The 13,129-nt window shown below is 44.5% G+C and overlaps 1 protein-coding gene across 1 annotated transcript in view; it reads right to left on the minus strand.

Moving 5' to 3' along the window:
- HGSNAT (heparan-alpha-glucosaminide N-acetyltransferase) overlaps nucleotides 1-13,129 on the minus strand; it is a 580,634-nt gene that overhangs the window by 159,645 nt on the left and 407,860 nt on the right. Inside the window, exon 14 of the mRNA XM_086937464.1 lies at nucleotides 6,014-6,100. Within this exon, the coding sequence (XP_086793590.1) occupies nucleotides 6,014-6,100 (87 nt within the window). The remainder of the gene's footprint in view (nucleotides 1-6,013; nucleotides 6,101-13,129) is intronic.

Genomic DNA, 13,129 nt, shown 5'->3' on the forward strand with positions numbered 1-13,129 from the left:
GGAAGACAGATAATCTTGCACATCCATAAGTAACAAAATCTGCTGGAGAGATAGCTTCCTGAAGGGTTGAATTGGATTAACGTGTTTAATAACCTGAGGTCCATTATTTGCCTTCACTTTCCCATCTTTTTCTTGATCAGAAAGAAGTGGGAGTAGAAACCCAGATTGTGCTGATTGTGTGGTACCTCTTCGATAGCTCTTTTGGAAAGGAATAATCAGATTTCTTTTTTGAGAACCAGAAGATGACGATGTGATGTTTTTCGTGGAGGAATATTTGGAGGCTGTTGAAAAAATTCCAGGGTTCGACTGTGCTGGAATACGTCTAGCACCCATTTGTCAGAAGATATGAGCTTCCATTGATTGAAGGATTTGGACAAAGGTGGACAGAATTTACGTGGGACCGCGGTGACAGGGGCCTGTGATTGTTCATTTTCTCCTATTGGTATCCTGAAACCTTCTACCTGCTGCTGGACGTTGAAGTCCCGACGCTCTAGAATAAGAGGGCGTTCTGTTTGGTAGGTAAGCCTGAGCCGAATATTGTGATCAAAACCCCGCCTTGGAATAGGGTTGAAAACGCTGCTGCAATTAATGTCGAGAGAGATATTGTCCTCTGCCCTGAATGGACAAAATCTTTCAATGCTGCAAGCTTCATTGTAATTTAGCAGTGTCAGTATCCGCTTTGAATGACTGTAGTGCATCGTCAACATGCTTACTGAAAAGGTATTTGCTGACAAACAGCACATCCAGCATTTTGGCTTGTATTTCTGGGCGGAATGTGGTTGTCTTAAGCCAATCTTGATGTCTCAACACTGCTGCCCAGCCATCTGCCTGGAGGCGGTGGGCGAAATATCCATGGCTATATCGATAATCTCTGCAGAGGTTTTCTCACAGTCCGATAGGATGTCCTTCGTCTCTTTCTTCTTGTCGTCAGGGAAATATTCCAACAGAGATGAGACGTCAGACTTCGTCTGCTGGTCACATCTTCCTAGGATAGCCATGACATTGGAGGATCTGATGGAAGTAGCCGCCAGCTCAGAGAACCTCTTGCCAATTTTGTTGAGCCGGCATCCTTCTTTGTCCGTACATGGCGAGGAAGGATTACTTGCTCTTTTCTCATCAGAAGTTTCTCTGCTTTGAGATCTAGATTTTTTTGGGTCTCTGTAAGAAGAGGACGATTATTCCTCTTTTCATTTCCTGAAGAGGATATGAGGCTTCTCCTCACATTCAGAGCCTGAATCTTTGGCAGTCTTCTTTATGTGTAGCCAAAGAAGCAGCCTACCCTCTAGATCCTTGTGGGTTATTGCTGAAAAAGTACAGCAGTATTTGCATTCTCTAGGCTTAAGATCCAGATACAGGCAATACAGACACTCGCTATGTGGATCCTCAGAGAAAAGTCTAGATTTTCCACATGTCTTGCAGGACCTAAATAGCCTTTTTTTAGACTCAGACATTCTTAAGAAAAACAGCCAAACACACTTCCCAACTATACCTCAGATAAATATATGAGGTGAAGAGATCAACTGGAAACTACAATATCAAAAAGGGTAACAGTGAAACACTGTGACTGAGCAGGGCTCAGGAAGACTTCCTAACACACAACTTGTGGTGAGAAATCTGAGGCATGGTGGCTCTGCAGGGGAAATGCGCTCTAGGGTCTCTGCTCAGATTGGATGTAATTTAGGTGCATTAAATCAGTGTGAATTGGCCACTAATTACTAGTGTTTTTTCAATTAAGCCTAATGCTAATGCTTTAATGCCGCATTTATTACTGTTATTGTGGGACTCCCACCATGACGATGGAGAACATTCAAGCATGTGAATCTATAAAAGATATAATACAGGAGAACGTTTGTATTAATAAACCCACCTTCTTCCAATCCCATTGAGAATGTAGGAAATAAAATGAACCACAACCGTAAAGATAGCCTTCGCCAATTGACTGTTCAAACGGAATGTTTACCCTGGAACTAGACTCCAGGAAAAAGAAAATCCTGAATGCATGGAGACCCATGTGGTTGCTTTACATGCTACCTAAACAGAATACATACACCTGAAAAGCAATTAAAATGTTTTAGTTATTAATTCAAACTTTATGTCCCCTTGTAGTATAGAGAGCTATGATATGAATTAGAACTTGCAGAAGACACTCCAGTATCTGACTGATGCGTTTAAAGCCTATATGTCTGTCTGGGTTAACCTGTAATTTGGTTTGCCAGTGCATATCTTCAAACCTCTTATGACATCCAGATTACGTAATCCCTTGTCTGCCCTGTAAGCAGAGTAAAGAGAACAGGGGAGAGATATTACATTTAAACTGACATGAGAGATAGACAAATTACTTCTTTTAGTGACTATTATAAGGTTAGTTTTTCGTGTCCCTGCATCCAGATTTGTGAGACGTTTGTATTGCAAATCAAATAACATTTCTGCTTCGCATAACATTTTTAAACTAAGCACAAGTTTGGTCCCACCAGGGCTCACCACACAACAGCTGATTGTCCTTTGATTAAATGATACCCTGGGTGGTTGTTTTAGATGTACTGAGAAACAGGTTATTTCTGTTGTAATAAATGCTTTTATTTAAAAGTGTCTATTCTTTAGAGCACAGTGTGTTTGATACTGTGAATGATTAAATAGGTTTGTTTCTGTTACCACTGTGCCCCTGATCCCTTTATAGGGACTATTAGTAACCCAAAAGCAATAACTCTTCTTTAACAATATATTGGGTGGAGTTCTGCGGGGCTACAGTAACCTGTCTTTCAGATTCAACGCTGGTGCACTGAACCATGTTCACTTGTGTCACCTGTGGGTGGGAAGGCAAACCTTATGGAACTACGCCAATGTCGTAGTTGGCCATTACAATATACAAATATATGGCAGTAGACACTCAATCCAATTGTTGTTGTGTTTAATGCATATTTAAATAGAGTAAGCGGGACTATTACAAAACTGTAATTAAGCTGGGGTGCTACTTTAACTTTAACCCCTTCGATGCTGATGACGAGCTCAGCTCGTCATCAGCCACGGGTGACATGTGCGGATGACGAGCTGAGCTCGTCATGCAACGCGGTTAATCGAAAACAGCCGCACAGCGCAAAAATCACCGCAGCAGCGATGCGGTTAATAACATGTGTACTCACCTATAGTGACAATTGCAGTTTCTTTCAGTTCACCAAGGACCAGATGTACCAAAAGAAAGGTCACAAATTGTGCACCGACTCTTTGGGACTTTTGCTGATTTTGCAATGCAACATATGCACTAATAGATACATCAGAAAATCTTCAGTCCAGGTTTTGGCCTGCAAAGAAAAGCAGACCACCATCTTAGTATTTGTATTCCCAAACGGGAAACTTTTGTTTTAAGCAACAATGTTCCTTAAAGGTGTTGCATTAAAAAAAAAATAAGTTTTCTGTTTGGGAAACCTTTCGGGGTAGTAGGGGACCACTGCTACACCCCCTTAGGTCACTTTTGTGAATGGGAATTCACAAAGGGAAAGGTGCTCTAAATGGAAACTCTCCATTTTGCATATCAGTTACCATACCCTTTGAGGTGTCAGTAACTGATCACTGGTTTGTGAGCTTACATGTATGCCATACAGAATCACAGTTAGGGAGGGATGCCCCTTTTCAAGTTCCTTCCTAATTCAGGTTCGTTATGGGTTTACTAAAACTTAAAGCCATTTTGCAGTCACAAACCACGTGATTTTGCAAATTGCAAGGTTTGTTATCGCTAAATGGCTTTGTACATCTGGCCCCAAATTCTGATTTTACTTTCCCCACAAATGTGCGATTGCGTCTCTTGTCATGTCTTTTAGACTTTTTCCAACCTGTATGACTAAACATTACAAATTATTCATAATACATTAGAGTGCCCACCTTCTCGTTGTATGCTAAATGTTACTCTTATCAGAGGCAAGGCATCACATGCACTCCAGGTCAGTCAGTCAGTCAGAACTTTATTTCGGTTTGATGGCAGTGGCAGCCTGCACAAATCTGGGGTGGTTGGCGGGTGGGCAAGGAGGTATAATTGTAAAAAAAGAGAAATTCACTTACCTTCTCGCCACTCTGTCCTACGTCATCTCTCCTCAGAACAGGAAGCATCCAGACTCCCCTGACCCACCTTACAATGCTGCAATGCAGCATTGCAATTTGCTCCCTTAAACCAATCACAACGCTGCAATGCGGGGGTTTGATTAGTCTGAGCGTCGTGGTTCGGCGCTCAGATGGGGACTGGGGTCCTGGGCATGTTCTCCATGCTGGCTGTAATGCAGCCTGCTTGGAGAACATGCTAAAGTGCGCATGACTGTTTGGCCGGCCTGAGAGGGCCGATCAAAGCATCATGCGCACTTTAGTGTACCCACCACTTCTCCCCTGCTCTGTCATCAGAGCAGTCCCGCCCTCATGCTGCCGCAGCAGGGAAGAATAAAATGATAATATTATTGCATTATTATCATTTTATTTTTCCTTTCTTTAACTGCTGAACAGCAGCAGTGGGGCAATGCTCCTCCGTCCAAGCGAAGGAGACGCCACTGTTGGATGGACCAGAAAAGTGCACAATATAGAAATTACAAATGATATAAATACAAATAACAGTGAAAATGTATAAGATAAATTACAGTCATAATACATCCATTAACAATAAAGTGCTACAAGTTGAGACAAAACCAAAGGAACAAAAAACCTCTAAATAGTCCATAATGAAGTCTTCAAGAAGGGTTGCTATGTCATCGGGATGTCTTAATAGCCTACTAATTTGGGGTGGCAGAAAAAGCACTTACTAGGATAAAATGTAAAAAAGTGCAGTACCGTTTTGAATCGAAAATACATACTAAAATGACTGAGACACAAAAAAGACAAGTGAAATGCATATAAATAAATAAAAAGTTAAAAAAATTAAAACTCAGATTACTTTACAGACCAGTTTTCCTAGAGCTGAGAATTTATTGAATATAACTAACAATAGCATTTACAGGAGTCATGGTATACAAATAAATACTAGCTGTCTTATAATAGGAAATGTTCTCTTTAAAAAGTGGAATCAAAACTTTTTCCTAAAAAGGCAGAACAATTTACAGAACAACATTAAGTGCAAAGTTGACGGACAAACTATCACAAGGACACAACGCAAGAGCCATGGGGTGTCTAACAGGGCCAGGGAAAGCAACCAAATAATGTAAAGTGCTGAACTCCTATTGGCTTCGGTACAGATTCTAGAATGCCTTATCCACTTCCAATAAAGGTCTTTAAGTGTTTGATGAGTCACTAAAGAGAGAGCCTCTGTACAGCTGAAGAAATCAGGGAGGCATAATATATGCTCATCTTTTTAATGTAACTTAACCAAGGGATATGACCCACCTCGTCCAAGGTCAAAAAGCCCTAATCACACTGCCACTAAAGTGTGCTTCAGGCTTGACGCCGATTGCCAGCCAGTACAGAAGGGGGGACGTATTCTAAAAAGGTCAGTGACATAATGAAAACCAAGTTCTGCGTGACAAGGATACATTCCAGGTCATTTTCTAACTAGATGAGCGGATGTCTTTCATTATTTCTTCTATCAACATATCTGATTCTGAAATTAACATCAATATGTCTTCATCGTACAATACTGATTTGATTTCACCTACTCTCATTGCAATCCCTTTTTTTTCTTCCTATCTCAAAATTGCCGTTGCTAGTAGATTCAGCATCCTCTATGAAAACAGCAATGTTGACAAACAACGTAGTTCCCTGTGGTGAGGGGAAAAGGACATGCAGGTAATCCCCAATACAGGATTTTGAATGTGATTGGAAAAGGATGAGGTTAATCCCCAATACAGGGTTCAGAACAATCCTTCATCACATCGATGTGGTTGCCTTCGATACCCAACTTTTTTAGCATTCTGAACATGAACTCACTGATAATTACTGAAAATACTTATGTTATCATTGAAAAAAAAACTCTTCTATTTTTACATCTGACCTATATTACAGATCTTACTTAAAAGCTGGTGGATACAACACAAATATTTATTACCTGAAGTCCAAAAAATGCCATTACGACCGAGTTTATTGTTCCCAAAATTCCTTCTGGATCATAAGGCACTGTTGTCTGGTACATCACCTATGGATGTGTAAAGAAAATACTTAGAAAATATCAGTGTGACTGTGTATACTGAACATCATGTGCATATACTTCTTACTTCCTCCCTGCCTCATTATTGTTATTTTTTACACGTTATTAAATACAGAAGATCAAGTTCATGTGGAGAATTCCAATTGAAGCATCTTTGTGTCCCTTCTTGTTTGGATTTCCCTTCCACCTTCACCTTTATGTTTTTTTAGAAAAATAATTTGTTTGAACAAATGAATGCATACATTTTGTTCATTTGTTTGGTACATTAAATAGCAGAATTCTGTAGTTGTAATTCAAGTTTTCTTTTAAACATATTTTTATTGGCATTTATAGATTACCATGACAAATTAAGAAGAAAGAATACATTCAGTTGGATTGCATGTTACATCCCATATCACAGTGTAGCTCTATCCATGAAAGGGGTTGGTCGATAGAGACATTTTGTTAACCTTGGGGTCTTAGGCTATGTGCATGCCTCATAGAACAGGGGTATAAAAACTGGGTAATGGTTCATAGAATTTCCGAGTACTGATATCAGATGTCAGATGTGGCGTCAGGGTGTTACGTGTCTCGTTAATAAATATAGCTGTTTGCTGTTGGAGGTGTGGGAGAGATTACGGTCGGTCTGGCTCCTACATTCGGCCATATAGTGTGACGTGGTGTGTGGTGCTGCTGACAGTTAGCAGTATGATTACACTACCGGGGGAGATCTGGTATGTACGTTTGTGGTCTGAACCTGTGGTTGTGGGTCCGTTGGCGTGTGCGCGCCACCGCCTGGGTCCTCACCAGGTGTCGATTGCTTGAATCAGTGTAGTAATAGGGCCTACTCCATGGAGATGGGCCCCTCACCTCCTCCTACCGCAACGCTTCTTCCTCTGCTGCAGCCCATTTGTGTATTGCTCCCACCCATGCCGCCAGCAGGGGACCTGTGGGGGAACGCCAGGCCATGGCCACACTCCGCTTAGCTAGTAAAACGGCTAGTGAAATGAATCGAATGTGCACTTTGTATTGTTTCTGTATCCGGAAAATACCTAGTGCACTGGCCTCCCATGTGTTCATGTATGTAAGCCCTGTGAGGTCCCTAAGAGAGTCATGAACGTTTAGCCAGTAGGGTCGGATTGTGGGGCAACTTCAGAACATATGGTGAAAGTCTTCTTCCTGTGATTGGCATCTAGGGCAAAGGAACTGTGTGTCTGGATAGAATCGTTGAAGGTGTGGTGTTTTCAGATACGCTCTATTTTTAAAGCATGCGTTTCTGGACACCTTCTTGAGATATTCCAGAGCCCTCTCCCATTCTTTCTCATGCAGTGGACGTCCAATTTCTTCCTCCCAGGTGGTTCGTGAGGTCACTAATGGTTTGTTCGTGAGTTCTCGTATGGCTTTATAGAGCCATGTGGTTAAGTGTCGTCCCACTCCCATATGTAAGACCATGTGAATGATTGGTGTGTGTTTGGTTCTCCAGTCGAGAGGTCATGATAAGGTCGGTAACTCTCGAGGAGTTGGCATGAAGTAGGAACTGGCCCGGGGGAAGACCGTAGTCGTCCATAAGGCCTTGGAACGGTCTGAGCTGTCCGTCCTCGGATAAGAACTCCATCTCGGTGATGCCACAGTTCGGCCATGTGGTAAGCATGTTAGTTGTGTAATAGTTTCGTGCTTGGGCCACCCGACCAACGGGAACAAAGGGGAGTAAGAGGGTGTCCCCAGTGACATGCGGTGTACTCTTTGCATATATTTGCGTGCCGCTGCTACTTTTAAGGGATATGTACGTTATGGTTTAGTACCAGGTAGTAATAGGCGACGGAGTTCAGAGATGGGCACCCGATCATTCGTGGTGTGCGTCTCGTCTGTGTGCCTACCTGCGGTCCGGTAGGATAACCACTGTAGTTGTGCCGCTAGGAAATAGGATTCAAAGGATGGAACACCCAGTCCTCCCTGCGTGGTGGGTAATTGTAGTTTCATCAATGCTATTCTATGTCTAGTGGGTCCCCAGATTAGCGCACTGAGAAGCGAGTCTAAGTCACGAAAGAAGGTTCTGGGCGGGATTACTGGTAAATTTGTGAAGTGGTATAGCAACCGCGGAACCATTATCATTTTAGCTAAATCCTGCCGGCCGATCGTGGCTAATGGGAGGCTCCTCCAGAACTTGCTGATCTGATGACAGCCAGTGCCTTATGGTGATTACCTTCAAATATGTCAGTTGGGGAATGGTAGAGACGGATCCAGAGGTAGCGGGGTACTTCCGCGCTCCAGGCTACCTTCTGGTTGCCTAGCCATATGTCCGGGGGGGAGGGAGGGTGGAGGGTAGGCTCGAATGTAGTGGATATACTGTAGATTTATCCCAATTCACCTTTAGACCAGAGGCTTCTGCGAATTCTGTTAGCGTTGCCCAGATGAGTGTTAAATCTTCAGTGAACTCTCGTACATATAGTAGAAGGTCATCGGCAAACGCTATGGGGATGCCCCAGTGTTTCTCTTCTTGTCGCAATCGTAAAGCTAGGGGTTCGACTGCGAGGGCAAAGAGTAGGGGCGATAGTGGGCATTCTTGCCTCGTGCCCTTCTGGACCGTGAACTCTGCCGATATGCACCGCCCTATGCGGACACGTGAGGTGAGTTTGGTGTATAAGAGTCATGTGTACGGTAAGAGGATGGGACCGAGCTCTGTCTGTCAGGACTGAGAAGAGATACTGCCAAGTGAGGGTATCAAAGGCCTTCTCAGAGGTCTAGGATGAGACAGGCTGACCGGGGATGTGTGTCTCTCACCTGGTCTTGGACGTGGAATATTCAGCGTATGTTCTGGGATGTGTTTTTACCAGGGACGAATCCACATTGATCTGAGTGGACCAGAGGTCATATGATTTAAGTGTATCTGTTAGCTAATATCTTCCCTAGGAGTTTACAGTCGGTGGAGAGGAGGGTGATAGGGCAATAGGAGGCCATCTAATGCGGATCGCGGTTTGGCTTTCAGAAGGTCACGATTATGGATTCCCGGAGGGATCTCGGCAGCTCTCCCTGTTCTAGCAAGATCGCAAACATCGCTACTAGTCGGGGACCAATTGTGGGGAGAAAGTTGTGTAATACTCCAGTGGGAGCCCATCTAATCTCGGTGCGTTGTTGCAGGCTAGGGCATGCAGGGCTTGGGTGATATCTGTGGATGTTATCTCCGTATCCAGGGCCAGCCTGTCTGCCTTTTTGACTTTGGGGATTGTCAGGGGGTCGAGGAAATGATCTAGTATAGCCGGTGTAGTCGGAGCCGGACTGCTGTAAACCTCTGCATAGTAGTGGTGAAACACTAGGAGGATCTCGTCCTGGGATCGCACTAGATTACCGTGGATGTCAAGTACTTCTGTTATGGGTTTCACGTCTGCGTCCTGTTTGGCTAACCATGCCAACAGTGTGCCTCTTTTATCCCTTTCTTTATGCATCTGGGTTGCATACGATCTAAAATTGTACTGGCGGAGATCAGCGCAGGCAGCTTGGTATTCTGTTTTGGCTTTGGCCACCCGTGTTGCCCCTTCTGCGGATGTGTTGTCCCTTTAGTAGCTGTGGAGAGTTGTTGCTTGGCCTTGGTGAGCGAGTGTTCTAGGGTCCGTTTGACCCCTGTTATTTGTTTAATGCATTCTTTCCGGGCCCTACTTTGAATGTGTCCCACTCCACTAACGTCGAGGAGGCTGTGCCTGCATTATGCGCGAAATAGTCTTGGAAACTTTGTCCCTGTTTGTGTGTTTTTTTTTTTTTAAACAGACTTTATTGATAGATTGTACACATTCCGCAGATCTCTGCACTCCAGAGATATCTGCAGACCAAATATGCGACATCCATTAAAGTACAATCCGATTTTCATTCCGTGGAGAAACAAACATAAACAAAGCAATACTAGGCGCCACCCCTCTCCCTCCACCCCCCTCCCCCCGAACTCCTCCCCGACCGGATCCCGCCCACCCCAGTCGCACAATCTTCATCGCATGTCTCCTATAAATTATACATTTAACTGACTGCATGCATGTACACTCTACCATGGCTCCTTCATGCCGGAGGGTCTTCCCGTTCCACCGGGGGCTCAAGCCACAGGCCCCTAAATTCAGCCCAGCGTTTCCAGATTTTATAATGCTTTCGTGGGCATCCTCGGGCAACATAAACCGGCTGCTCCATTTCCATACAAAAGTCTAACCCCCTCTTCCGCGCCACCACAGAAGGGGCCCGCGGATCCTTCCATGCTCTGGCCACATCTCTTTTGGCCAAGGTGAGACCCTGCAGCAATAGATGCCTTTTGTAGATATTGCCCCCCACCCAATCCATTACATGTAATAAACCCAACTGCGGCGTACGGGGGAGCTCCCACTCCAGGGCCTCAGACATACAATCCAGCACCCCCTTCCAGAACCGATCTAAGGAGCAACAGCTCCACACAGTGTGCAGAAATGTTTCAACTTCCTGGCCACATCGGAGACAGTCCGGGGATGCGATCAGCCCGCCCACCACAATCTCTCTCTAGTAAAGTAGACTCTATGTAAGTACTTAAATTGAATGAGTCGTAGGCGCATCGCTATGGCAGCACCCCTGGGGGCTGCCAACGCCTCCCTCCAATCCTCTTCTTCCAGTTCTCCTACGTCCCTATCCCAAGACTCCCATAGCTTCTGCAGCGAGGGGGAACAATGTGTGACTAATGACTGGTAAATGTGTGATATCTTTTTCGTCTCCAGGTCTCCCATAAACACCTTCGCTTCCAGTGGGCTAAACTCAGGGAGGGATTCCAGGCCCTCAAGACTCGGGGCGAGGGCATGGCAGAACTGCAGGTATCTAAAGAATTGAGATCGAGGCATACCATATTCCCTACTCAGGTCTTGGAAAGACTTAAGTGTCACTCCTGACAGCACATCACCAAGTGTTGAAATTCCAATGCTGTCCCAACCATGGAAGCACTGCAATGTCGCCAGCCCAGGAAGGCGCCCATTGTGCCACAGGGGGGTTTCACCAGTCAAAGTATTCCACCATCCCATGCGATGCAGAGCCTGTCTCCAGATCCGAAACACCACCTGCGTGGCAGGTGGTAATGTCTTCCGCAACTGTGCCGTATATAGAATAGTGTGCAGCGTGTGGGACCCCATAAGACAGCGCTCCAGAGCGTATGCCTGGTCCCCCCCGTCGCCATACCACAACTCATTCAAAACTAGAAGATGGGAGGCTTGGTAGTAAGAAAGAATATCGGAGGTCGCCAATCCACCACAGTAAGTAGACAAAAAACAGCTGTGCAGCGCCACCCGTACAGTGCCCCCCGTCCAGAGGAACTGCCCCAGCACGGAGTCCACCTGTCGGAACCAGTGAGGCGGAATGGAATAGGGGTGGTTCTGTAATTGGTATAGCAACCTGGGAGGGCCACCATCTTAAAAATGGCCGACCTACCGTATATCGTCAGGGGCATGCAGGACCACGTCTTGATATCTGCCCGAACCCTCTCCCACACCTGCGCTAAGTTCCGCTCCCACGAGACTGTGGGAACCTCAGACAAAAACACCCCCAAGTACTTAATGCCCCCACCGCTACCTGAAGTGTAGTGGGGCCTCTTCTTGCGAGGGAGGGGGGAAGACCTCTACTCACCTCTCTGTCTCTGATATGTGTCTCTAGGGATCCCAGACGTTAGTCCCGCCGGTTGCAGCGGACTACAGGTGCCATCTTGAAGTCAGGCGGCTCCGGCCGAGGGGCCGCCCAGGGAGTCACTGCTGGGCCAGAGGTAATAGTCAGCCCCCGGTTCCCGGGCCATCGGCGAGATGGTGAAACTTTTGATGAATATCAAAGTACTGTTGCCAAACTTAAATTACGCTTTGATAAACAACTCAGGCATAAGTTTTTAAAAAGAAAACAATCAGAAAATGAAGATGTTGATGCCTATATTTCTATGCTTCGGAAGTTGGCCTCTTTCTGTATCTTTGAGAACTTTACAGAACAGTTGATTCGTGATCAATTTGTTGGTCACTGTAAGGATAAACAAATCAGACAGAAGTTACTTTCTATGGACATTCCGGTACTAGATGAAACTATCAAAGTAGCAAAGAGCATCGAGACATCACACATTTCTTTGAAAGAACTTGAAGACAAACCAGTAGAAACTGTTAACTTTGTAGGTCCTTCAAAAAAATCTAAATTTAAAAGTGTAAAAAATACAGCTTATCAGCCTTCAAAATCCAAGAATGAAAATGCTATACCCAATAATGTTATTTTACGATGTGGTAGCTTGATTCGTGGTAAAGGGTCGAGGTGTCCAGCTCCAAATTCTACGTGCAACTTTTGCAAAAAAGTGGGACACTTTGCTTCTGTCTGCTTGAAAAAGAAATTTCAAAAGAAAACTGTAGCTTGCGTTCTAGAATCAGATGATGATTCTGAGGCTGAAATTGTATCAGTTGTTCAAGGTCACACTAGCTCTATACCACTCACAGGTGACCCGTCATCTTGTGTTGATCCGATTGTTGAAATACTAGTTTGTGGAAAAAAACTAGATCTACTAGTGGACTCTGGTGCCAGAATCACCATGATAACAGAAAAAAACTTTTTCGTGAAACATGGGGAGAGAGGAAACTTTTTCCTCCAGATAGATCACCAGTCTCCTATGAAGGAAGGAAAATTGATTTACTAGGTTTTCTAGAATTCAAGGGAAGAAGAATCAGGGGTAAAGTATATATAGCGGTCAAGGGCCTTACAATACTAGGATGGTTTCACCAGGGTTTATTTGGCATGCAGTTAAAACCTGGTACTAAGGAACAAGTTATGCTTGTCACTTGTGTTGATGAAAACACCAAGTGGATCAATGAATTCCCATCTGTTTTCAGTGATGAGTTGGTAAAAATCAAGGGGTTTAAGCATAAAATCATTGTCAAGGATGGAGCTGCTCCGATTAAACACAAGCTCAGGAGTGTTCCCTTTAGTATCAGGGTGATCTCAACAAAGAGCTTTCTTCTCTATGTGAGAAGGGAATCATAGAACCTACGGATTCTTCATTATGGTTATCTCCCTTAGTTGTTGCAC

This window comes from Lissotriton vulgaris, chromosome 9 (assembly GCF_964263255.1).
Source record: "Lissotriton vulgaris chromosome 9, aLisVul1.2, whole genome shotgun sequence".
Lineage (NCBI taxonomy): Eukaryota > Metazoa > Chordata > Amphibia > Caudata > Salamandridae > Lissotriton > Lissotriton vulgaris.